Genomic DNA, 25,341 nt, shown 5'->3' on the forward strand with positions numbered 1-25,341 from the left:
AATGAAGTGAGATCCCAGTGAATTACTCTATTTTGTCACTGAATGTGGATATACATTTGAGAAATGTTCTTTCTGTGTTTGTGTTATGTGTTTGACTTATCGGGAGTACAGAGCAAAGCGTTTTCACAACCTAATGTGACAGTCCTTATCAGACTATGCATGCTTTTCGGTTTTCCAGTTGTGTTTGTATGTGGGCCGGACTCGGTGCTGAGCTCTGCAGCGCTGTGTGAATGTACAGTAGTGTTCAGAATAATATATATATATGTAATATATATATATATATATATATATATATATATATATATATATATGTCCATAGAAAGTTGTAGACTCTCACCTGCTTCATACTATGGAATCCAGAGGAAAGCACAGGCACCAACAGGCCTTAAAGCATATATAGGACTTAATTCTTCTGTCACATGAAGGCAACAGAAAACATTTGGGTCATGTGTGTGTAATATCTTAACCACATATTTACCCATCTAAAGCCCTCAGTTCAGATATTTTTTAAACTGTCTTAAAACCAGGCTGCAGCTCTAACTGCTACATATGATTTATTAGATTTTCTTTTGTAAATGGAAAGAGAGTAGTCCAGAGATTTAGGGTTGACCAGGCACTTCTCTTGTAAATCGTCATAACTAGCCTAAACACAGGTACTGTGAATGCTATGTGGCAGAATTTCTGACTTATTCCCAGTGAACACACACATCAGCCAGGGATTTGTTTTGCTTCCAACACTGTTCAGTGCTTGCTGCTGGGTCAGATAGGATTGTGGAGAACAGCAGCTTAGCTTTCTTTTTTGGCAAGGAAAGTTTACTGACCTTGACTTTGTAGACAATTCTGTGATCTTGGCAGAATCACTGGATATCCTGATTGCAGCACTTAAGAAGCTGAGTGAGGAGTCAGAGTGACTGGACTTGTGATTGTCCTGGATCAAGATGAAAATCCAGACTTTTAACAATTTCCTGTACTCCTGTATTCATCATAAGTGTACCTGTATGCAGTGAAAGTGTCAAATCGGTAGAGACATTCACTTTCCTTGGCAGTGACAATTATGTCTCTGGGTCTTCAGCCTTTGAGGTAAAAATATGCCAGGCCAGAGCATATCAAGCCATGAGCCATTAAGACTTTAGAGGATTGCCTTGCTTCAGTGAAAAGCTGGATGTATAGCAATTTCTTTTAAATTCAGAGAAGACTGAAATGATGATCCTTGGTCCAGCAAAACATTGACATCACTTTGACAGGTTAATGCTTAACCTAGGCTCATGTATCACACTGACAAAGTAAGGAACCTTTGAGTGATTTTTGATCCCACATTGTCAGAGATATTACAAGGACTGCTTTCTTCCACCTTTGTAACATAGCAAAGATTCATCCCTTCCTATCTATGGCTGATGCAGAGACTCGATCCATGCATTTGTCTCTTCTAGACTGGACTACTGCAATTTTCTCTTCTTTGGTTTACCACAGTTCAGCATTAGGGGTCTCCAATTGGGAGGTGCAGTCTTGTTTGAGGGTGGGCGCTAAAGGGTTAAAATATGATACAATAATTCTACATCCGGGGGCAGCCCTCATACGCCCCCAGCAGAAACATGGCACTTTCTCTGAGTTTTTGGGCAAATTACACGGCAAACAAAGTGAAAATGCAAAGGAAAAGTGACAGTGTGGTGGAAGGTGGACATATGTTGCGGTTTGTTTATGACCCGGAGTTCAAACATGTTGAGGCAATTGTGCAGGTGAGAGAACGAAGCTACTTTGCTTGGCTGTGTAGGCTAACACTTACTGACACGACCTCTCACATTTGCCTTGTCTTCTCTTCTCCACTAGGAACCAAAAAAAAATAAATGCACTTTTCTTGACTGCTTCGGTAATTGTAGCTGAAAACAAAGCAGTACACCATTTTTCCGTGTGAAGTGATGCTGTGTTTATATTGCACAACGGCAGGCTGTCCCCGGAAGTGGTCAGATACCGCGATATCACGCAGGGGTTCAAACAAGACTGTGCTACCCAAGTGGTTCAAAATGCTGCCTGCAGAATTTTGACTAGAAGCAGAAAGTTTGACCACATTACACTGATTTTGGCCTCCCTTCACTGGCTTCGTGTCTCTGTGAGGTCTGATTTTAAGATTCTGCTATTAACTTATAAAATTATACCTCTCTTACTAGTTGGCTTAATTACACCCTAATTACATCCTACATGCTGTCCGTGCTCTGTGTTCCCACAGCACAGAACTACTTTGTGGCCCTAAGGTTAAAAAAGTCAGCAGGCCACAGAACTTTCTCCTATCCTGGGCCTGCCATGTGGAATGACTTCTTACAGAGATAAAATAGTCATAGAGACATAGAGACATTCAAGCTCAGGCTAAAGTCTCATCTGTTCTCCCTTTCGTATGGCTAGCATACAAATGTGGTATCAACTATGCTTCCTCTCCTTTTAATTTATATTATATTAGCAACGAAACAGATCTCTGACTGTTGCACCAGTGACTGGAAGTCATTCTTCATCTGGACCAAACGAGAACTGGACAAAAACACAGATGGAATAACTACCCAAAATGCATTTTTTTTTTCAATTAAGGACTGTTTTTATTGCTTTTCTGTCTTTTCTGTTTTTGTTTTTCCATTTCTTTTGTTTGTTATGACATTCATATAAAATCTGTGAAAACCTTGTAACTGTTAAAATGGCCTAAGCAGTGGGTCACCTCTCTGAGTCTGGTCTGCTTCCGGTCTGGTCTGCTTCCTCATTATCACCAGAGGGAGTTTTTATTTACCGTGGTCACCTGTGTGCTTGCTTGGCAGGGATGGTAAGGTTAGACCATATTCATGTGAAGCATCTTGAGGCAGCATTATTTTGATTTAGTACTATACAGATAAAATTAACTGCAATTGAATTGAACTGAGGTTGCTGAACAGAGGCGTTTGGTGATGCCAGTACCATTGTAGAATAATGAATTCCAGATCTTCAAGGTCTTCCTGTTTTCTTTGTTATTATGAAACTCAGGGCCTCATTTATCAGCTATTCGTTTGCACATATTTGTGCTTAAACTGTGCGTAAAAACATTTCTTCGCAGAAGTATGGAATTTATCAATTTAGACGTGGGCTTAGGGTGGCACAGTGGTTTAGAGGTTGACACTGTTGCCTCACAGCAATGCAGTCCTGGGTTCGCTTCTCACCTGGTCGTTTCTATGTGGAGTTTGCATATTCTCCCTGTGTTAGTGTGGGTTCCCTCCAGGTGCTCCAGCGTCCTCCCACTTCCAAAGACATGCAGGTTAGATAAATTGGAAACTTTAAATTTACCGTAGGTGAGCGTGCGAGTGTCTGTTTGCCTTTCTGTATATGGTCCTGCAGTAGACTGGTGTTCTGTCCTTCCAGAGTGTACTCCAGCAATCACTGCATGGATATGCTGGGGTACACTGCCGGGACATGCTCCAACTCCCCCATGACCCTTGATTGGGGTACTCTAGTATAGAAAATGGATATCTGAATGGACTTGGACTTAGAAAAGTGGCTAAATATGCTAACATTTCTGACTATTCCTACAGTATGCACAGCTCTCGTAATAGAACAGGGGAACTACAACAACATCCAACTTCATCCACAAATGTTCTTTATTTCCTCAAATTAATAAGTATACAATTAGTAATTATGTCAAGTTAGACTGGTAGTCTCATTGGTGACAAAACCTACAGAAGACAACTGTGAACTAAACGGCAGCTTTTGGCCATCAGCAAGCATGTCAAGCAAGCATGTCAATCTTCACCTCCTAATGCAAGGCATAAAGAAAATAGCTTAAAATGCACCCATGCTATTTTCACTGCTCAAATTTCATTAGAAAAGATTTTATCTTGATAAAGGTGGCACTCAGTGACATCATAGGAAAACAAAGCATTGTGGTAAAAGAAAAAAATTACAGAAAAAAGTGTGTACTTATGCTGTTCATTGCAAAGTTTTATGCTACCTATTGTAGTGAGCGTGCTCAAGTTTCTTATAGCTTGCAAAAGTTATGTTCAGAAATTACCTTGATATCTACTTGTAAAGTAAAAAATAACATGGCACCGTAAGTGAATGGTTAGTGCACATTGTGACTGCACACAAAAAACTGTCTGTTTCATAAAACAGACAGTTCTCCCCCTCTAGCTGCCACCTTATCGTGGTGGGGGAGTTTGTGTACCCGGATGATCCTAGGAGCTATGTTGTCGGGGGCTTTGTGCTCCCTGTAGGGTCTCCCAAGGCAAACAGGTCCTAGGTGACGGGTCAGAATAAGGGCAGTTCAGAACCTCCATGACCAGTAAAAAAAAGGGCCGAGACGTCGCCCGGTATGGCGGAGCCGGGTTCTCACCCTGGAGCCAGGCCTGGGGTTGGGGCTCGCGCGCGAGCGCCTGGTGGTTGGGCCTTAGCCCATGGGGCCCGGCCGGGCTCGGCCCGAAAGAGCGACGTGGGCCCGCCCTCCTGTGGGTTCACCACCTGCAGAGGGGGCCATGGGGGTCAGGTGCAGAGAGGATTGAGTGGCGGTCGAGGGCGGGTGGCCCGGCGGCCTGGTCCATGCTCACAGCCCCTGGCTGTTGGGAGGTGGAATGTCACCTCGCTAGGGGGAAGGAGCCTGAGCTTGTGTGGGAGGTTGAGAGATACTGACTAGAGATAGTCGGGCTCACCTCCACGCACAGCTTGGGCTCTGGTACCCAACTCCTGGAGAGGGGCTGGACACTTTATTTTTCTGGCGTTGCCCACGGGGAGAGGCGGAGAGCTGGGGTCGCATTGCTTATTGCTCCCTAGCTCAGTCGGCATGTGTTGGAGTTCACTCCGGTGAACGAGAGGGTCGCGTCCCTACGCCTTCGGGTCGGGGACAGGTCTCTCACCGTTGTGTCGGCCTACGGGCCGAACAGCAGTGCAGAGTACCCGACCTTCCTGGAGTCCCTGGGGTGGGGTACTAGATAGTGCTCCGACTGGGGACTCCATTGTTCTCCTGGGGGATTTCAATGCCCACCTGGGCGGTGACAGTGAGACCTGGACGGGGGTGATCAGGAAGCACGGCCTCCCCGATCTGAACCCGAGCAATGTTCAGTTGTTGGACTTCTGTGCTAGTCATAGTTTGTCCATCACGAACACCATGTTCGAGCACAAGGGTGTCCATAAGTGCACGTGGCACCAGGACACCCTGAGCCGGAGGTCGATGATCGACTTTGTAGTCGTATCATCTGACCTTCGGCCACGTGTCTCGGACACTCGAGTGAAGAGAGGGGCAGAGCTGTCGACCGATCACCACCTGGTGGTGAGTTGGATCCGCTGGGAGGGGAGGAAGCCGGTCAGACCTGGCAGGCCCAAACGTATCATGAGGGTCTGCTGGCAACGACTGGCGGAACCCTCTGTCAGTGAGGTCTTCAACTCCCACCTCCGGGAGAGCTTCTCCCAGATCCCGGGGGAGGTTGAAGATAAGGAGTCCGAGTGGACCATGTTCTCCACCTCCATTGTCGATGCGGCCGCTCGTAGCTGTGGTCGCACGGTCTCTGGTGCCTGTTGCAGCGGCAATCCCCGAACCCGGTGGTGGACACCGGAAGTGAGGGATGCCGTCAAGCTGAAGAAGGAGTCCTACTTATCTTTGTTGGTTGGTGGGACCCCAGAGGCAGCTGACAGGTACCGGCAGGCCAAGCGTGCCGCAGTCCGTGCGGTCGCTGAGGCAAAAACTCGGGTCTGGGAGGAGTTCGGGGAGGCTATGGAGGAGGACTATCGGTCAGCCTCGAAGAGATTCTGGCAAACCGTCCGATGCCTCAGGAGGCGGAAGCAACTCTCCACCAGCACTGTTTACGGTGCGGGTGGGAAGCTGTTGACCCTGACTGGGGATGTTTTCGGGCGGTGGAAGGAGTACTTTGAGGATCTCCTCAATCCCATCGTCACGTCTTCCGAAGAGGAAGCAGAGACTGGGGACTCACAGGCATACTCATCCATTACCCAGGCCGAAGTCACCAAGGTGGTTAGAAAGCTCCTTGGTGCCAAGGCTCCTGGGGTGGATGAAATCTGTCCTGAGTGCCTTAAGTCGCTGGATGTTGTGGGACTGTCTTGGCTGACACGCCTCTGCAACATCGCGTGGCGATCGGGGACAGTGCCTCTGGATTGGCAGACCGGGGTGGTGGTCCCTCTGTTTAAGGAGGAGGACCGGAGGGTGTGTTCCAACTATAGGGGGATCACACTCCTCAGCCTCCCCGGTAAGGTCTGTTCCAGAGTACTGGAGAGGAGAATTTGACCGATGGTCGAACCTTGGATTCAGGAGGAGCAGTGTGGTTTTCGTCCTGGTTGCGGCACACTGGACCAGCTCTACACGCTCCATTGGGTGCTTGAGGGTTCATGGGAGTTCGCCCAACCAGTCCACATGTGTTTTGTGGATCTGGAGAAGGCGTTCGACCGTGTCCCTCGGGGCACCCTCTGGGGAGTGCTCCGGGAGTACGGGGTCCGGGGTCCTTTGCTAAGGGCTATCCAGTCCCTGTATGACCGCAGCAGGAGCTTGGTTCGCATTGCTGGTAGTAAGTCAAACCTGTTTCCAGTGCACGTTGGCCTCCGCCAGGGCTGCCCTTTGTCACCGGTTCTGTTCATTATTTTTATGGACAGAATTTCTAGGCGCAGCCAGGGTGTAGAGGGGTCTGGTTTGGGAACCACAGAATCTCATCTCTGCTGTTTGCAGATGATGTGGGTCTGTTGGCTTCGTCAAATCAGGAGCTTCAGCGTGCACTGGGGCGGTTTGCAGCCGAGTGTGAAGCGTCCGGGATGAAAATCAGCACCTCCAAATCCGAGGCCATGGTTCTCGACCGGAAAAAGGTGCTTTGCCCTCTTCAGGTCGGTGGAGTGTCTGTTAGGTTTAAAACCACCTAAACATCATAAAACTGTAACAGAGAAAGACACAACAGTCAAATAAGAGTCAGAGAGTAGAATTCAATTGTAAATGCTCGCGAGGAGTGCAGCACAGAGACAAACTATTCTAACAATCTCCAAACTGCACTAAACTCTGGCTGCACTCTCGCTCTTTTTATTAGGATGTCATACAGGTGCGGTTGTCAGCATACGTGGCATAAGCAGTTGAGCAATCATAAACAGGTCTTGCAACTACAGTTGAGCAAGATTTGCGACTTCTGGTTTCTGCGACCTCAGGCTACTGGTTTGGGGAAGGTGCGGTCAGGACTTCTCTCCTGGGCTCCGTTCTTCAGGTGTTATCTTCAGTCAGCACATGTCGGTTAACCTTTTGTTCTTTCCTGTGGTTGAAACCACATGCGTGCAGTAGAAACATCATTTGGCAACACAGCTAGTAACACAATTTGCAATACAGCATACTTTCTTTTGGAATCATATTCAATCTTTACAATTCTTTTGCACAAAAGCAATTCATATGATCATATACAAACATTTCATTCCTTATTATTTATTTTATATTTTATTATATTTTTAATGGTTTGATAAGTTGTTTTGGACATCAACTCTTCTGACCTCGCTTTGCGACATCACATAAGTTCCTTTTTCTCTCTAACTGCAAGGATAAAAACAACTCATGTAATCATTCATTTGTAACATACTTTATCAAGAGGTCATCAAGAAGTCAGCAACAGACTTCTAACAGATACAATGAGTTTATTTCCATTACTAAAGTATTAATAAAAGAATGTATAATATAAGGAATATAGACTAGAAGAATGTATAATAAAAGAATGTGTGATAACTGACATATCCATATATACATAAATCCAACATTTCCCCCCTGTTTATCATGCATTCTTACGGTATAGAACATTCACCCATGAACAAAATTTATTCCAACAACCACTTCTTTTCAGATTTTCAGTTGTGGGATCATCCAACAGTGGTAAGGGTGCATTTACACTCGGGAGGCTTGGAGGTCATTGTCGTCATCAGGTTCACCGTAGTCACCTGGGTCTGGGAACAGGTCGGGCAAGTGCACGCTGTCATCAAAGTCATCATGACAGCAGCCTTCTTTATCATCTGTGTCAGGGTTGTCTCCTAAGAGGGGGTACATCTGAGCATTGTCTTTTCCTGCTGGTGAGATAGCAGTGGTGATCATTCTAGTGATTAGAGATCGTAGACAGGGTATACAACAACATCCACACAAGGTCAAAATAGCAGCAAAGACAGCAATAGAGATGAGTGCAGATGAGACTAACGTGCGATATCTCCCAAACATATCCAACCACGAGTCCCAAAACGCAGTGTTAACTCCGCTGTGCTCCTTCATTTTATGATTCAGGGTGCGCAGACCCTCGATAGCCAGGGTCAGGCTGCCATTAGCCGCTGTATTGTTTGGAATGAACGTACAACACTGTTCTCCAAACATGGCGCAAACCCCACCCTTTTCAGCCAACAGCATGTCAAGGGCTATGCGGTTCTGGAATGCCATCAAGGATGTGGCGGCTAGTTGGGAGCGCACTGCTCGGAATCCTTCCTCAGTCCAATTGCTTAATCTTTGAACATTGTAATGGATGTAATTGATCCTATCTACATTTTTGTTAACAGTACACCACCAACAAATAGAGGATTCAAAACCAGCTGCGATCTGATCAGCTAATTTATACTCATCTGGAACCCCTCTAGGGACCCCTATGGCGTCAATGTAAGTTGGATCTCCAGCAGTCTTCCATGCGTTTCGCTTAGTGCGGGTCCAATGTTCAGGGACGACTGCTTTGGCATTTAAAGTTAGTTCTTCACCAGTCATGGGCAACACTTGTACAGGCAAAAGGAATGATACTAGAGTACAGTGACCCGAGGCATCGTTTGGTAATCTATCAAAAATCCTATTATCTCCACACCACCACCACACATCGCTTCTAGCAATGGGTTTAAAAGGGCTTGGTGGTGTGAGAGTGTGGCTACACCACACGGTCTCATTTAGTTCCCCTAACTTTTGACCAGTACCTGGAAGCTTAACACAGGTAAAATTTCCCTCTGCCACATCTTCAGAGAACAGGGGTTTATTTTTGGCCATGTTGGCCACAGGATAGATGGTATCCCAACTTATGCACCTGTGATTTAAAGGAATGAACGTGTTCACCATAATTTCAAGCAAACAATCGGAGGTCAAAGGGGCTGGTACTACACGCAGTATTGGACGAGGCCCTAAGCACACTACACAGTCTTTTTTGGCAGGTTTTGCTGCCTGCTCTGCCATGAGCAACCAATTGTTTCTTTGTCCACTAATTCCTGTGGTCACCAAAAACCAATCATCGGTTTCAATTTTCCCATTTATGATCTGAATTTTTGTCACAGACGTTTGTGGACCCAATGACAGTCCTACCGCTGTGGGTGTCGTCGGAGAAGAGTCAGTTCGTTTTGTTATGTTAGTACAAATTGAGAAGTCGGTATGTGGGTCAGTGTAAACACCGGGCCTGTACACAAATAATGTTAAATGATAACAAGATGCCTCTGTATATGAGTGTATTCTGGGAGGTTTTTCTAGAAGCGGCTGATCGGTAGTATTAAACGACAGCAGGAGATGGTTATCATGTCGAGTCAGAGTTAGTCTACGCTTCCACTCTTTGGCATGCTGGGTGGTAGGATATGGTGTCCAGTCACTACCAGTATACGTAAAAATTGTTCCCCAATCTTGGTCCCAATCAACACTGGAGAGATACCATTCATGCCATTTCCAGTGAGTGCCGGAACTCATTTCTGGAGTGGCCTGTCCTCCCACCCGTATGATTGAAAAAGGTATAACAATTTTTGAAACAAACTGAGTGGCATTGTAACAGACATAAAGGTCTCTGGTAATGACTGTATCAGTTGTAGTCGGGGAGCAAGGATTAGTGAACTGTCTGGCCCCAGCAGTCCCAGTACATCCTCCCCTACAAAAAGAGCGTCTCACTCTGTTGCGATTATAATCATCAATTGCAGGGTCATAATCATAATTGTTAACCGTAGGATCATACTCATGGATCACCTGTTCAGTTCTATTTACAGTGTCAATTGTCCAATTTTCAGCCAATTTCCCCCTTAGGGGTATTCTTTTACACGAGTACCGTTGTGAAATCCATGAGTACCATCCCCAATAGATAAGTAACAGGAGTACCACCTGTATACTTCCTGTGATACACATCAGTTTAGGTAAGGCCATCTTGTCAAAGCCGGTGTCAGCCTAAGTTCAGGTCAGTGGCAGTAAAAACTTCACTGGCTTTCGTGTCAACCCTGGATCTTAACACCAGAATCCCACACTATTACCAGACTTTGCTTCACTTCCCTTACTTGATTACCGGGTTTGCCCAGATGACCCTTTTAACATGTGTGAGGTGTACCCAAGTTCCTCTCTCTGCTATTTTAAGGGCTGTTGGGGTTGTCAACAGGACCTGATATGGTCCTTCCCACTTAGGTGAATGCCAACATTTCCTCTTGATGCTCCTGATTAGAACCCAGTCACCCGGTTTCACCAACAGGTCGTCCTGTGGAGAGATGGGGGTTTCTTCGTCAGTGGGTGTTTTCTGTTTCTCGAGCATTTTTCTCATATAATCTGCTAGGTTAGGTTCATCTTCTATGTCCCAGGGACTTTTAAAGTGAGGCAATTTAAATGGTCTTCCAAAAAGGGTCTCAAATGGTGTCAATCCTATAGTACTAGTGATGTTCATGTACAGCTGTACTAGTTCAAGACACTGAGTCCATGGTCTCCCTGTTTCTTCCATTGTCTTTTTGAGTCGGTTTTTTACTGTTCCATTTGTTCTTTCTACTAATCCTGCGCTCTGAGGGTGGTACGCACAGTGGTTTTTTAGTTCAATGCAAAACATAGTTCCTATGTTTTTAATTACTTCATTTACAAAATGAGCGCCATTATCACTATAGATTCGTTCAGGTATGCCATAGCGGGGTATGATGTTTTTGCATAACGATTTGGCTACAGTCAATGCATCAGTTTGGTTGGAAAAAGTTCTACCCATTTGGAAAAGGCATCCACAATTACTAAACAATATTCTTTGCCCTCACTTTTACTTAGTTGAATGTAGTCCATATGTATAACCTGAAAAGGATATTGTGGAGTGGGAAATTTTCCTCTTTTAGGTCTCAAATTGCCTTGGGAGTTGTGTTTGGCACACGTGAGACATGCTCTGCAAAAATGTTTAGAGTACGTGTTAAATCCAAAGGTTGTATAGATGGCATTAATCTGGCTCATCATCCCCCTTGTGGAGACATGAGAAATTCCATGGCTCAATATGGCAGCCCATCTATACAAATTTTTAGGTAAAATGGGTTTCCCCAATGGTCAGCAATAAATGCCATCACGGATAGTAGCTCCGCGTTTAGTCCATAAGTCCTTTTCTACATCTGAACTCTGATGTTGCATATCAGAGAGAACTTGAGAAGATAAACTGTGTTTGTCAACAGGAAGTGTGACGTCCTGTACTGGGTCAACATGGAGTACACTAAGCTCTCCTGCTGCAGCAGCCTTTGCAGAAATATCTGCATAATGATTTCCTTGAGATACAGAGTCAGATTTCCCTGTGTGAGCTGCACATTTGCATACTGCAATTTTGGAGGGTAACTGAACAGCAGCCAGGAGGCGGTTTAGTTGTTCTCCATGTGTGACAGGTTTACCAGTGGAGGTCACCATCCCCCTGTTTTTCCAATGTTGAGCAAATACATGAACGGACGCAAATGCATATTGACTGTCAGTGTAAACAGTGACTGGTTTGTCTTTATATAAGGTGCAGGCATGTGAGAGAGCAATTAGCTCTGCAGCCTGAGACGAGAAATGCGGTGGCAGGCGCTCGGCTCGCAGAACGCGAGTATTTGTGACTACAGCATAACCTGTTAAAGTTATGCCCATATCATTCTTCCTAGAAGATCCATCCACGAAAACTACATCGCCAAGTGTCAGGGGCGTGTCTTGTAAGTCCGGTCTGGATTTTGCTACAGTCTGAGTCGAATCTAGACAGTCATGTGGTTCCCCGTCATCAGGAAGTGGAATCAAAGTTGCAGGATTCAGTGTGGTGCATCGTTCGATTGTGACATGCGGTTGGGACAGCAGCGTGGCCATGCAAGACAGATGGCGTGCCGGTGATAAAAAGGTCATGTTGGTTTGTAGCAGCAATGCCGACACTGCGTGTGGCACTTTGAGGATTAGTGGGTGGAAGAGGACTACGCCAGCACTGCATTCCACAGCCATTGATGCTGCCACAACAGCACGTACACAATGGGGGAGGGCGCAAGCCACACTATCCAATTTGGCAGAGTAGTACGCAACTGGGCGGAGTTTGGTTCCATGTTGCTGTGTGAGTACGGAAGTCATAAAGTGGCCCTTACAGTCAATCATTTGTACAAAAGTTTTGTTATAATTTGGAAGTGCCAAAGCAGCTGCAGAGGTTAATGCTTGTTTTATTTTTGAAAATGCGTCTTCTGCTTCAGAGGTCCATTTAACAGTTGTGTTCATTGAAATGTCTTCAGTGTACATTAATCTGTTTAAAGGGTGCACAATTTGTGCATAGTCAGGCACCCAACTTCTGCAATAGTTTGTCAGGCCCAAAAAGGACATCACTTGTCGTTTAGTCAGTGGTTTGGGGGCCTGTAGAATGGCTGTTTTCCTGTCTGCTACGATTGTTCGTCCTTCACAACTCAAATTGTGACCCAAATACTTTACTTCATTTTTCCACAACTGCAATTTATTCTTATTGACTTTGTGACCTTCTTTCGCCAGGTGGAATAATAGAGCAAGAGTGTCTCCTACACATGTTGTTTTATCGGGTGAGACCAGCAAAATATCATCAACATACAGGAGAATTTGACTGTTTCCTGGTGGAACAAAGGATGCCATGCTGGCAGACATTACTTGCGAATAAATTGTGGGACTTTCACAATAGCCCTGCGGTAGGCGAGTAAACGTGTATCGCTTTCCCGCAAAGGTGAAAGCAAACCAGAACTGACTATCCTTGTCTACAGGAGCGGAGAAAAAGGCATTGCTGATGTCCACAACCGTGAAGAACGTAGCATCAGGTCGAAGAGAATTCAGCAATGTATGTGGGTCAGGTACACAAGGTGCCCTCTGGACTACAGCATTATTAACAGCCTGCAAGTCCTGGACCATTCTCCAACCAGTGGAAGGAGCTGCCTTTTTCACCGGAAAAATTGGAGTGTTGCATGGTGAATCAGGACACTCCACAATGACCTTTGCTTGAATAAGATCTGCTATGACGGGTTTGATGCCTTCCAATGCATCGGGTTTTAATGGATATTGTCTGACACAAGGTCTGTATTCAGTCTTTGGCCTGATGACTACAGGTAGTGCTCCCTTGACTAGTCCAACATCAGTTGGCCCTGAAGACCACAAATGTGGCGGTACTTCCGTAAGGAGTGACTGCTCTTCTTGAGTTAGTACAAAATTTCATGCATCAGAGCTATCATCAGTATGAACTCCAACAGGAGCGTCGATTGGAAGATAAATTTGAGTCCTAGTCAACCCTGTCTGAGGGCTTTCCCAAATATCCCTAGTTTTCCTCACCCAATTGGTGGTTTTTTGTCCCATGTCCACTAGTGCTGATAAGCAATGCCAAGGGACAACAGAATCTTTGAACAGGGAAACGTGTGGTGGCCCGCTTTGTTTGTACAAATGCATCACAGCGTCCGATAACTGTTCCACTCCGCACGCCGCGTTGGAGATCCCATCACTGTAGATATAGGTCACCAACGGTCGTGGAGTAGGAAGAGTGCGTAAGGTGGTTTCATATTGCAAGTCGGGACCTGGCGTATTTTTGTACCACATAGTTATGTGGAGTTGTTCTGCTGACATTTCGTCCTGGACCTGTGTTAGGGTGTCCCTTCCCCAATTTAGGAGTAAAGAAGCAAAGTTTTGCGGTTCAACATTTGGAATATCCAATGTGTAATAAAACTTATCAGTTGCATCAGTGGTCAGGACATTAAGATCTGTAGGTTGTAAATCATTTTTTTGCTTCACAATCATATTATTCCCCTGAGGCACCAGTGCTAGTCTCAGTTGACAAAGTCCATCTCTGCCCAACAGATTAACTGGACATTCAGGCATCAGTAAAATAGGCATGTAACATGATTGTCCCTCAGGGTCCCGCAGCCATATTGGGTCAGACAGTGGGACTGGTGTAATTTTCCCATTTGCTGATCGAACCCAATATATTTCGCTTCCGCGATGGACACCAGGAATCTTCACATTACAGGTTGTCTTACAGGCACCTGAATCGCACAAGAAGGACACAGAGTGTCCATTCACCAAAAGCGTTATTTCTGGTCGGACACTTTCAACTGACATGAGTTCCTGCAGATCAAGATCAACAGGCATGTCTAGACCTAATTTTGGTGATTGGTCGGTTAGTCATTTACTCTGATGTGTGTTTTGTCCTCTGCGAGGACAGTCCCGAGAGATGTGTCCTTCCTCATTACAGATCCAACACTGTCGCGGCCCTGTTGGTGGTGGAAAGTCCTGTCTCTTCTGATTTCCCCTGTCATTGAATCTGTCGCTATTTTGACTCCAACGTGGAGGTCCACCTCTCTGTTCTATGTGTCGGCGTCCTTCCTGAAATCTTCCCTTGAAATTCCCTCGGCCTTGTTGACCACGATCCGGGTATCCTCTTTGATAATAGAGGTCCTCGTTTGGATCATCGGTCAGGTCAGCCAGGAAAACAGCAGGTGTTTTCCCTGTATTTTTCTTCTGACTTTGGACCTTATCAGCATGCATAGCATGGTCAACATAGTTATCTAACGTGGATGTGGGAAAATTTATCATGTGTTTTTCAATCCAATGTTTAACTCCCTGTTTGCTGTTTTGATGGAGGGCGTTTTTGAGTTGTTGTTCGTATACTCCTTCTTCCTGCTCTGGTACTAGACCACTGTTTGCACGGAAAACCTTTTCCATTCTTAACTTGTAATCTTCAAAAGGTTCATCGTCTTTTTGTTTAGTACGATTAATATCAGCATAATTAGCTTGTTTTTTGAATTTTTCTTTGATTCGTTTTTGTAACGCTGTCACTCGCTGGGTCAGTATGTCGCTATTATGTGGTAAAGCTGTGCCGTCGCCACTTGCAGGTGACCAATCCCCTTTTACAACCCCCCAGTATTTCTTTAAAGCTCCCATATAAACCTGCTGGACCTCCGTGCCATCTAAATTATATGAACCACGGAGGTTTTCTAAATCTCGACAGCACTGTTCAACATCTTCTTGAGGATCCGCCACCCCTGTTAATGCGGACTTTATGTCGTCCATTGTCCAAGTGCGGTAGACCAAAAGTGTAGGTCTTTGATCCACCGCCACATTTGGATTAGCTACTTGTATCATGGGGTACTGTTCTGTACCATCAAGTGAGTATACGGGTGGTGATTTTGAGCCCTTTAGTTTAACCCAATCCCACCCTGATGCTTCAGGTGCACTGGGAGGGGACAGAATTTCTCGAGATCGTGTCAAGGACCTTGTAACTGGTCTCTGGGGCGGCGGTGAGTGATATGCTGGTGGTTTGTCATCCGTTTGTTGCTCCAGGTCTGGATACAGACTTGGTTTTGTAGAATCAGTCATTTTTTCAGTTTGTTTTGATTCTGATTTGGTGTCATTTATCTGTTCCTTTTCTCCGCGTCTTTCTTCAACATACACTTGCACTCTTATGGGTGGACAGGTGGTTTCATCGTCCTCCTTTTTGTGCAAGAAAATTTCTGAATTTCCTCCTTCAGTCTTGTTTTGTTTTTCCCTGTCTTTCTCCCTACTCTTCCTCTCACCTTCTCGTCTTTGATCTGCAGCTTCCTCCCATGCAATAATTTTGTTCCATCCCTCCTTCATCATTTTCCACTCATCATTTTTGTTTTTCTTTTTAATAGATTCTCTTAATTTTGACAATGATGGTCTGTTTATTTGGCCGTCGAATCCATGTTTTGTAATCCATGTGTCTAAATATGAGACATGTGTAGGATCTTTTTGTTCCATAAATTTCCAATCTTTGTTACCTAGACGGTCCCGCGGAGCCTGCCTTTGTGTCTTACTGTTTGACTTCCCCATTTTTACGTTATTTTTATCTTTTTTGTTTTTATAAAGATAAAATTTAGACCAGTGGGTTTTCAACACCTACAGTGTTCTAAACACTGGTTATGTGCTTCTTACGGGACAGCGAATTTAATTTTCCACCAGCCAGTGAGTTCCCTTTCTCCTCCCCGAAGGAAGCGGGAAATCCTTGCCTCTGCCTCTGACCAGTGGTCGCTGTTTACTTTCCCGTAATTTATATAGAGGAGGATCTAATGACCCGTCACTCTCATTCAGTCACCTTTATTACACTGTCACACTTTTTCACCGGTATTAATTTAGACGCCAGAGGAGCCCGTGCCTCCTAATACAGAGTTTAACTAGTTCGATACTAGAGGATTCTGTTCACCCTTACGGGGTTTAACTGCGTTTAACATTACCTGACATTGTCTAGAATTCTCAGGGTTTTAACATGACTTCCTGTCACTATTCACTGTCCTGTCCGTTTATGTGACTACCTGTCACCACACATACTTATAGTTTGTTTTTCAATTAAAATTCTACTCACTCAACCGCTGTCTTCCCCTCACGGATTAGTCTTCAACCTTCCGGATCCCAGCCGGCGGACCGAGCCAGTCCCGTCAAAGGGTCTCGGTACCTTGGCCAAGGATTTTCCTGGTGTCAGTCTCGTCCGCTGGAACCCTTCAGGTATGTTGACCTCCGGCTCGAAGGACCAAAGTAATGTTAGGTTTAAAACCACCTAAACATCATAAAACTGTAACAGAGAAAGACACAACAGTCAAATAAGAGTCAGAGAGTAGAATTCAATTGTAAATGCTCGCGAGGAGTGCAGCACAGAGACAAACTATTCTAACAATCTCCAAACTGCACTAAACTCTGGCTGCACTCTCGCTCTTTTTATTAGGACGTCATACAGGTGCGGTTGTCAGCATACGTGGCATAAGCAGTTGAGCAATCATAAACAGGTCTTGCAACTACAGTTGAGCAAGATTTGCGACTTCTGGTTTCTGCGACCTCAGGCTACTGGTTTGGGGAAGGTGCGGTCAGGACTTCTCTCCTGGGCTCCGTTCTTCAGGTGTTATCTTCAGTCAGCACATGTCGGTTAACCTTTTGTTCTTTCCTGTGGTTGAAACCACATGCGTGCAGTAGAAACATCATTTGGCAACACAGCTAGTAACACAATTTGCAATACAGCATACTTTCTTTTGGAATCATATTCAATCTTTACAATTCTTTTGCACAAAAGCAATTCATATGATCATATACAAACATTTTCATTCCTTATTATTTATTTTATATTTTATTATATTTTTAATGGTTTGATAAGTTGTTTTGGACATCAACTCTTCTGACCTCGCTTTGCGACATCACATAAGTTCCTTTTTCTCTCTAACTGCAAGGATAAAAACAACTCATGTAATCATTCATTTGTAACATACTTTATCAAGAGGTCATCAAGAAGTCAGCAACAGACTTCTAACAGATACAATGAGTTTATTTCCATTACTAAAGTATTAATAAAAGAATGTATAATATAAGGAATATAGACTAGAAGAATGTATAATAAAAGAATGTGTGATAACTGACATATCCATATATACATAAATCCAACAGTGTCCTTGCCTCAAGTGGAGGAGTTTAAGTATCTCGGGGTCTTGTTTACGAGTGAGGGACGGATGGAGCGTGAGATCGATAGACTGATCGGTGCAGTGATGCGGTCACTGTATCGGACCGTCGTGGTGAAGAGAGAGCTGAGTAGGGAGGCAAAGCTCTTGATTTACCGATCGATCTACGTTTCAATCCTCACCTATGGTCATGAGATTTGGCTCATGACCGAAAGAACGAGATTGCGAGTACAAGCGGCTGAGATGAGTTTCCTCCGCAGGGTGGCTGGGCGCTCCCTTAGAGATAGGGTGAGGAGCTCTGTCACTCGGGAGGAGCTCGGAGTGGAGCCGCTGCTCCTCCACGTCAAAAGGAGTCAGTTGAGGTGGCTCGGGTATCTTTTCCGGATGCCCCCTGGACGCCTCGCTGGAGAAGTGTTCCGGGCACGTCCCATTGGGAGGAGGCCCCGGGGAAGACCCAGGATACGCTGGAGGGACTACATCTCTCGGCTGGCTTGGGAACACCTTGGGGTTCCCCTGGAGGAGCTGGGGGAGGTGTGTGTGGATCGGGAGGTCTGGGCGGCTTTGCTTGAGCTGCTGCCCCCGCGACCCGATTCCGGATAAAGCGGAAGAAAATGGATGGATGGATGATTTTCTTTGCATGCATGTTTTGTTCCCATATATGGTTGTTTCTGAATGCAGATGACCATGAATTTGTTCATACTTCACCATTTAGAACTTTTTTATGCACAGTTTGATAGAAGCGGACCCAGGACCCAGATCAGTGTTATAGAGCAAGGTCTAAACGTCTTTGATACCAGGTCTCTTCAGAGACTCCTTGAGTACCAATGGAATGACTTTATGTCAAATGAGCAGTTGATTAGGGAGATGAAGAATATCACTTACATAGTGAAGGAACATCAGCTACCGCAGTCTGGCTATATGGCATGATTGTCTGGGCATGATCCACCACTCAAGTGCCTCAGTGTTGCCACTGGAAAACACCAAGAGGACGTTGAAATTTTGTCTGACTGCTGCAGATAGAAGGCTACATTCTTGAAACAGGAACGGACTGATTTTTTGTGTGAAGTTGCTGTCATGGACCCAGTGTGGTTCCATTGTGTGGTGGATGCAGCCAGGCACAGTCTGTGCATGCTCCCAGACCTGACCTGGCCTGACCTACTCTAAATGGAATTAGAGCCACCATAGACCCGGTCATGCTAACAGATTGTTACTGTTTTTCTAACATATGTTGACCTCCATATGGGACCTTCTAAAATGCCTAGCACTCATGTTACTCAAATTTGTAATCTAATGATGTGCACTTTGCGCAATACAACACAGAACAGAATGTTTTCTGATTTATAATAATTAAAATAATAGCATCCTGTGATTCACTGAATGTGCTGCAATAGTAGCACTAATACAAATATTTTAATACCCAAATGCAGCCTTTATTGTTTTCTTGAGCAGATGGTTTATGTATCTTGTATGCAGATCATTCAAGCGTTGTTCACAATGTTGAAATCAGTAAAAAGAAGAGTTTTAATGCTGTTTTTAGTGCTGTGGATAAACTGCTCCATCTTCTTTCATGACTGAAACTGCCATAACCGCTCTCTTATTTGACAGGTCATGGTCACCAATGTGACTTCTCTTCTGAAAACCGTGAAAGCAGTGGAGGATGAAGCCACTCGTGGGACAAGGGCACTGGAAGCCACTATTGAGTGCATCAAGCAGGAGCTGACAGTAAGAGTGGTTGACAGGTTGAACCTCTTTATGGTCTAATGGGATTTGCTTTGCAACAAGCATCAGGGATATCTGTTATTCTGAACAAAAGAGAAACGCTTTTTGTTCTCTTGTCTTTATTATCTCTTGCACTCCTTTCCTCCTTCCGTCTCACCCTCGGCAGGTTTCTCACAGCTCCTATCTGGTTTTGGGCAGGGTGAGATAAATAGGAAGATTTTAAGACTGTGTTTTTTCTTATTATTATTTACTCTTAATCCTTGTGAGAATTGGATTTACCAAAGGGTTCAGCAAAAGCCAAATTCAACACAATACAGGTTGTGCCTACTACCCATATCAGCACGTTCTGTGCTGGTTACTTGTTCTCTGAGAACTTTTTCGCCTGCACTACATCAACATACTGTGCCTGCATCTAAGTACCCATGTGTGGCTATTGTCAGGTGTTCGAGTCCAAGGACGCCCCAGACAAGTCCACCACACCCGAGGAGTTCATCCGTATGACAAAGGGCATCACCATGGCAACAACTAAGGCAGTAGCTGCAGGCAACTCTGCCCAGCAAGAGCACGTGATTGCGACTGCCAACCTGAGCCGCAAAGCCATCTCAGATATGCTGACTACCTGCAAGGTGCTAATCCACAACATGCTGCCAGTGCAGGCCTCATACAGACAGCACCAGGCCGCCAAGGAATATGTGAGCTCAGCCTGCTGAGTGCAGATAGAACATGAGAGTCGAGTGTCCTCTGCGTCTATTCTCGCTAACAGTGACTGTCAATTTTTAGAGCCATAGAGCATCCATCATGACAAATGATACACATAACAAGCCAGCATTGTATATTATACTGTATGTTCTTTGGACCAAACCATAAGGAATCGGTGAGTTTTGAACTGTTCTGGAATCTAAATCCACAAATAATATTCTGAAAAGTATTATACTTTATTTGCCTGAAAATAGGTGTTTTTCTTAAAAGTACATCTGAAAATATGGGGTCATCTTAACACTGGACTACAATTTTAGCTTTTTTCATGATAATACATTCGCAATAGTAGTTGGCATTACATACCCATGAAAGGTGTGTGTTTCTCTCAGCAACAGGAGAATATATGGTTTTAGATACAATTTACACTTAACGTGCCAAATCGCACTATCTGCAATTGAACACCACAATTATGTGTCTTCACAACTTCAAAAACAACATCACAAGAACCAGCATGTAACATTCATAAACAGGAGCAATCAGAGATTTCTGACATCCACCAATCTGGATCCAGATCACCTCCAAAATTCAGTGGAGTCTTCCATGCCCTAATATCTATCTGTGGTGCAAATTTTGTGGACTCTGTGAAGTAGTTTTGATGTAATCCTTCAAAGCCTGAATAAAGTGAAATGTTGATCCAGGATCTGGATCCAGATCACCTCCAAAATCCAGTGGAGTCTTCCATGCCCTAATATCTATCTGTGATGCAATTTTTGTGAGAATCCGTGAAGTAGTTTTGATGTAATCCTTCAAAGCTTATATAAAGTGAAATCTTGATCCAGGATCCGGATCCAGATTACCTCCAAAATTCAGTGGAATCTTCCATGCACTAATATCTATCTGTGGTGCAAATTTTATGAGAAACCGTGAAGGATTTATTCATGTAATCCTAAAGGGAAATCTTGATCCAGAATCTTTGATCCGGATCACCCCCAAAATTAAATGGAGTCTTCCGTGGCCTATTATCTGTCTGTGGTGAAAATTTCATCAAAATCCATGTAGTAGTTTTGATATAATCCTGCTAACAGGCTGAAAAATAAATAAATGCAGATGATTTTATTATGTCCTTGGTGGACGTAACAACAATAAATCAGTTATTTACAAATAATTCAACTTCCTAAAGAAGTTCTTGCTGTTTCTGCAGCAGAGTTACATCTGTAGCTGACCACTGTGCTGCCTATTTTGCCATGCGCAGAAAGCCTCTCCTTTTATGTCACCAAAGGAGTGATATTATTTTCACTGCTCAATCTGCATCAGGAGAGATTTATACTCTAAAGAGAGCAGCAGAATAACATCATGCCATGCCACTTCCTCTTTTCTTCTGTGTCAGGCCAGGAAGAACTGGGATCCCACTTTCGACATGTTCTGCAACCAATTTTTCACTAGATTCCATTAACAGAGACTGTTGTTTCTGTTTGCTTTCCTTGTCCCATCACGGGAATCTCTGAAGACCTTGTTGGCCATTACTAGGCATGTGGAGATTAATCTGTACGAATCGGTATCTACATACAAACGTGCACGATGCGAGTGCATCAATTCATTCAGTATGCATCAATTAAATTGACGGGTGAAATTGTAATGCATCGCTCACTTGCATAGATTTTTTTCCGAGGCACATTGAATGCACCACGGATGGAATCCAGAAAGTATATTTCTACTGCAACAAACAAGCAGGTCCGTGAGAACCGCAGCAAGCAGTTGGAAAGGATTTTTGATGCACCTAAAATATTTCAATCAGACATTAGTCTTACACACCTCTCTGCAGCTTCTCTCCCCCTGCCATCCCCTCATTACCCCATCCCCGTAGAGACGGTGCCTGCTCCCAGACTACCAATAACCAGCAAAAATCTATTTAAGCATAAAAATTCAAAAAGAAAAAATAATATAGCACCTTCAACTGCACCACAGACTAAAACAGTTAAATGTGGTCTATTAAACATTAGGTCTCTCTCTTCTAAGTCCCTGTTGGTAAATGATATAATAATTGATCAACATATTGATTTATTCTGCCTAACAGAAACCTGGTTACAGCAGGATGAATATGTTAGTTTAAATGAGTCAACACCCCCGAGTCACACTAACTGTCAGAATGCTCGTAGTACGGGCCGGGGTGGAGGATTAGCAGCAATCTTCCATTCCAGCTTATTAATTAATCCAAAACCCAGACAGAGCTTTAATTCATTTGAAAGCTTGTCTCTTAATCTTGTCCATCCAAATTGGAAGTCCCAAAAACCAGTTTTATTTGTTATTATCTATCGTCCACCTGGTCGTTACTGTGAGTTTCTCTGTGAATTTTCAGACCTTTTGTCTGACTTAGTGCTTAGCTCAGATAAGATAATTATAGTGGGCGATTTTAACATCCACACAGATGCTGAGAATGACAGCCTCAACACTGCATTTAATCTATTATTAGACTCTATTGGCTTTGCTCAAAAAGTAAATGAGTCCACCCACCACTTGAATCATATCTTAGATCTTGTTCTGACTTATGGTATGGAAATAGAAGACTTAACAGTATTCCCTGAAAACTCCCTTCTGTCTGATCATTTCTTAATAACATTTACATTTACTCTGATGGACTACCCAGCAGTGGGGAATAAGTTTCATTACACTAGAAGTCTTTCAGAAAGCGCTGTAACTAGGTTTAAGGATATGATTCCTTCTTTATGTTCTCTAATGCCATATACCAACACAGTGCAGAGTAGCTACCTAAACTCTGTAAGGGAGATAGAGTATCTCGTCAATAGTTTTACATCCTCATTGAAGACAACTTTGGATGCTGTAGCTCCTCTGAAAAAGAGAGCTTTAAATCAGAAGTGTCTGACTCCGTGGTATAACTCACAAACTCGTAGCTTAAAGCAGATAACCCGTAAGTTGGAGAGGAAATGGCGTCTCACTAATTTAGAAGATCTTCACTTAGCCTGGAAAAAGAGTCTGTTGCTCTATAAAAAGCCCTCCGTAAAGCTAGGACATCTTTCTACTCATCACTAATTGAAGAAAATAAGAACAACCCCAGGTTTCTTTTCAGCACTGTAGCCAGGCTGACAAAGAGTCAGAGCTCTATTGAGCTGAGTATTCCATTAACTTTAACTAGTAATGACTTCATGACTTTCTTTGCTAACAAAATTTTAACTATTAGAGAAAAAATTACTCATAACCATCCCAAAGACGTATCGTTATCTTTGGCTGCTTTCAGTGATGCCGGTATTTGGTTAGACTCTTTCTCTCCGATTGTTCTGTCTGAGTTATTCTCATTAGTTACTTCATCCAAACCATCAACATGTTTATTAGACCCCATTCCTACCAGGCTGCTCAAGGAAGCCCTACCATTATTTAATGCTTCGATCTTAAATATGATCAATCTATCTTTGTTAGTTGGCTATGTACCACAGGCTTTTAAGGTGGCAGTAATTAAACCATTACTTAAAAAGCCATCACTTGACCCAGCTATCTTAGCTAATTATAGGCCAATCTCCAACCTTCCTTTTCTCTCAAAAATTCTTGAAAGGGTAGTTGTAAAACAGCTAACTGATCATCTGCAGAGGAATGGTCTATTTGAAGAGTTTCAGTCAGGTTTTAGAATTCATCATAGTACAGAAACAGCATTAGTGAAGGTTACAAATGATCTTCTTATGGCCTCGGACAGTGGACTCATCTCTGTGCTTGTTCTGTTAGACCTCAGTGCTGCTTTTGATACTGTTGACCATAAAATTTTATTACAGAGATTAGAGCATGCCATAGGTATTAAAGGCACTGCGCTGCGGTGGTTTGAATCATATTTGTCTAATAGATTACAATTTGTTCATGTAAATGGGGAATCTTCTTCACAGACTAAAGTTAATTATGGAGTTCCACAAGGTTCTGTGCTAGGACCAATTTTATTCACTTTATACATGCTTCCCTTAGGCAGTATTATTAGACGGTATTGCTTAAATTTTCATTGTTACGCAGATGATACCCAGCTTTATCTATCCATGAAGCCAGAGGACACACACCAATTAGCTAAACTGCAGGATTGTCTTACAGACATAAAGACATGGATGACCTCTAATTTCCTGCTTTTAAACTCAGATAAAACTGAAGTTATTGTACTTGGCCCCACAAATCTTAGAAATATGGTGTCTAACCAGATCCTTACTCTGGATGGCATTACCCTGACCTCTAGTAATACTGTGAGAAATCTTGGAGTCATTTTTGATCAGGATATGTCATTCAAAGCGCATATTAAACAAATATGTAGGACTGCTTTTTTGCATTTACGCAATATCTCTAAAATCAGAAAGGTCTTGTCTCAGAGTGATGCTGAAAAACTAATTCATGCATTTATTTCCTCTAGGCTGGACTATTGTAATTCATTATTATCAGGTTGTCCTAAAAGTTCCCTAAAAAGCCTTCAGTTAATTCAAAATGCTGCAGCTAGAGTACTGACGGGGACTAGAAGGAGAGAGCATATCTCACCCATATTGGCCTCTCTTCATTGGCTTCCTGTTAATTCTAGAATAGAATTTAAAATTCTTCTTCTTACTTATAAGGTTTTGAATAATCAGGTCCCATCTTATCTTAGGGACCTCGTAGTACCATATCACCCCAATAGAGCGCTTCGCTCTCAGACTGCAGGCTTACTTGTAGTTCCTAGGGTTTGTAAGAGTAGAATGGGAGGCAGAGCCTTCAGCTTTCAGGCTCCTCTCCTGTGGAACCAGCTCCCAATTCAGATCAGGGAGACAGACACCCTCTCTACTTTTAAGATTAGGCTTAAAACTTTCCTTTTTGCTAAAGCTTATAGTTAGGGCTGGATCAGGTGACCCTGAACCATCCCTTAGTTATGCTGCTATAGACGTAGACTGCTGGGGGTTCCCATGATGCACTGTTTCTTTCTCTTTTTGCTCTGTATGCACCACTCTGCATTTAATCATTAGTGATCGATCTCTGCTCCCCTCCACAGCATGTCTTTTTCCTGGTTCTCTCCCTCAGCCCCAACCAGTCCCAGCAGAAGACTGCCCCTCCCTGAGCCTGGTCCTGCTGGAGGTTTCTTCCTGTTAAAAGGGAGTTTTTCCTTCCCACTGTAGCCAAGTGCTTGCTCACAGGGGGTCGTTTTGACCGTTGGGGTTTTACATAATTATTGTATGGCCTTGCCTTACAATATAAAGCGCCTTGGGGCAACTGTTTGTTGTGATTTGGCGCTATATAAAAAAATTGATTGATTGATTGATTGATTTGCCTTTTTAAAAAAGATGAGAAACTTGACAAGATCCAGGTCCTTTATAAAGAATGCCATGCTGC

General features: G+C 43.8%; 1 protein-coding gene across 1 annotated transcript in view; it reads left to right on the plus strand.

The window, feature by feature from the left end:
* tln2b (talin 2b) overlaps positions 1-25,341 on the plus strand; it is a 239,193-nt gene that overhangs the window by 164,454 nt on the left and 49,398 nt on the right. Inside the window, 2 exon segments of the mRNA XM_034176485.1 lie at positions 19,192-19,308; positions 19,746-19,931. Of these exon segments, the coding sequence (XP_034032376.1) occupies positions 19,192-19,308; positions 19,746-19,931 (303 nt within the window).

This window comes from Thalassophryne amazonica, chromosome 8 (genome assembly GCF_902500255.1).
Source record: "Thalassophryne amazonica chromosome 8, fThaAma1.1, whole genome shotgun sequence".
In the NCBI taxonomy this organism is placed as follows: domain Eukaryota; kingdom Metazoa; phylum Chordata; class Actinopteri; order Batrachoidiformes; family Batrachoididae; genus Thalassophryne; species Thalassophryne amazonica.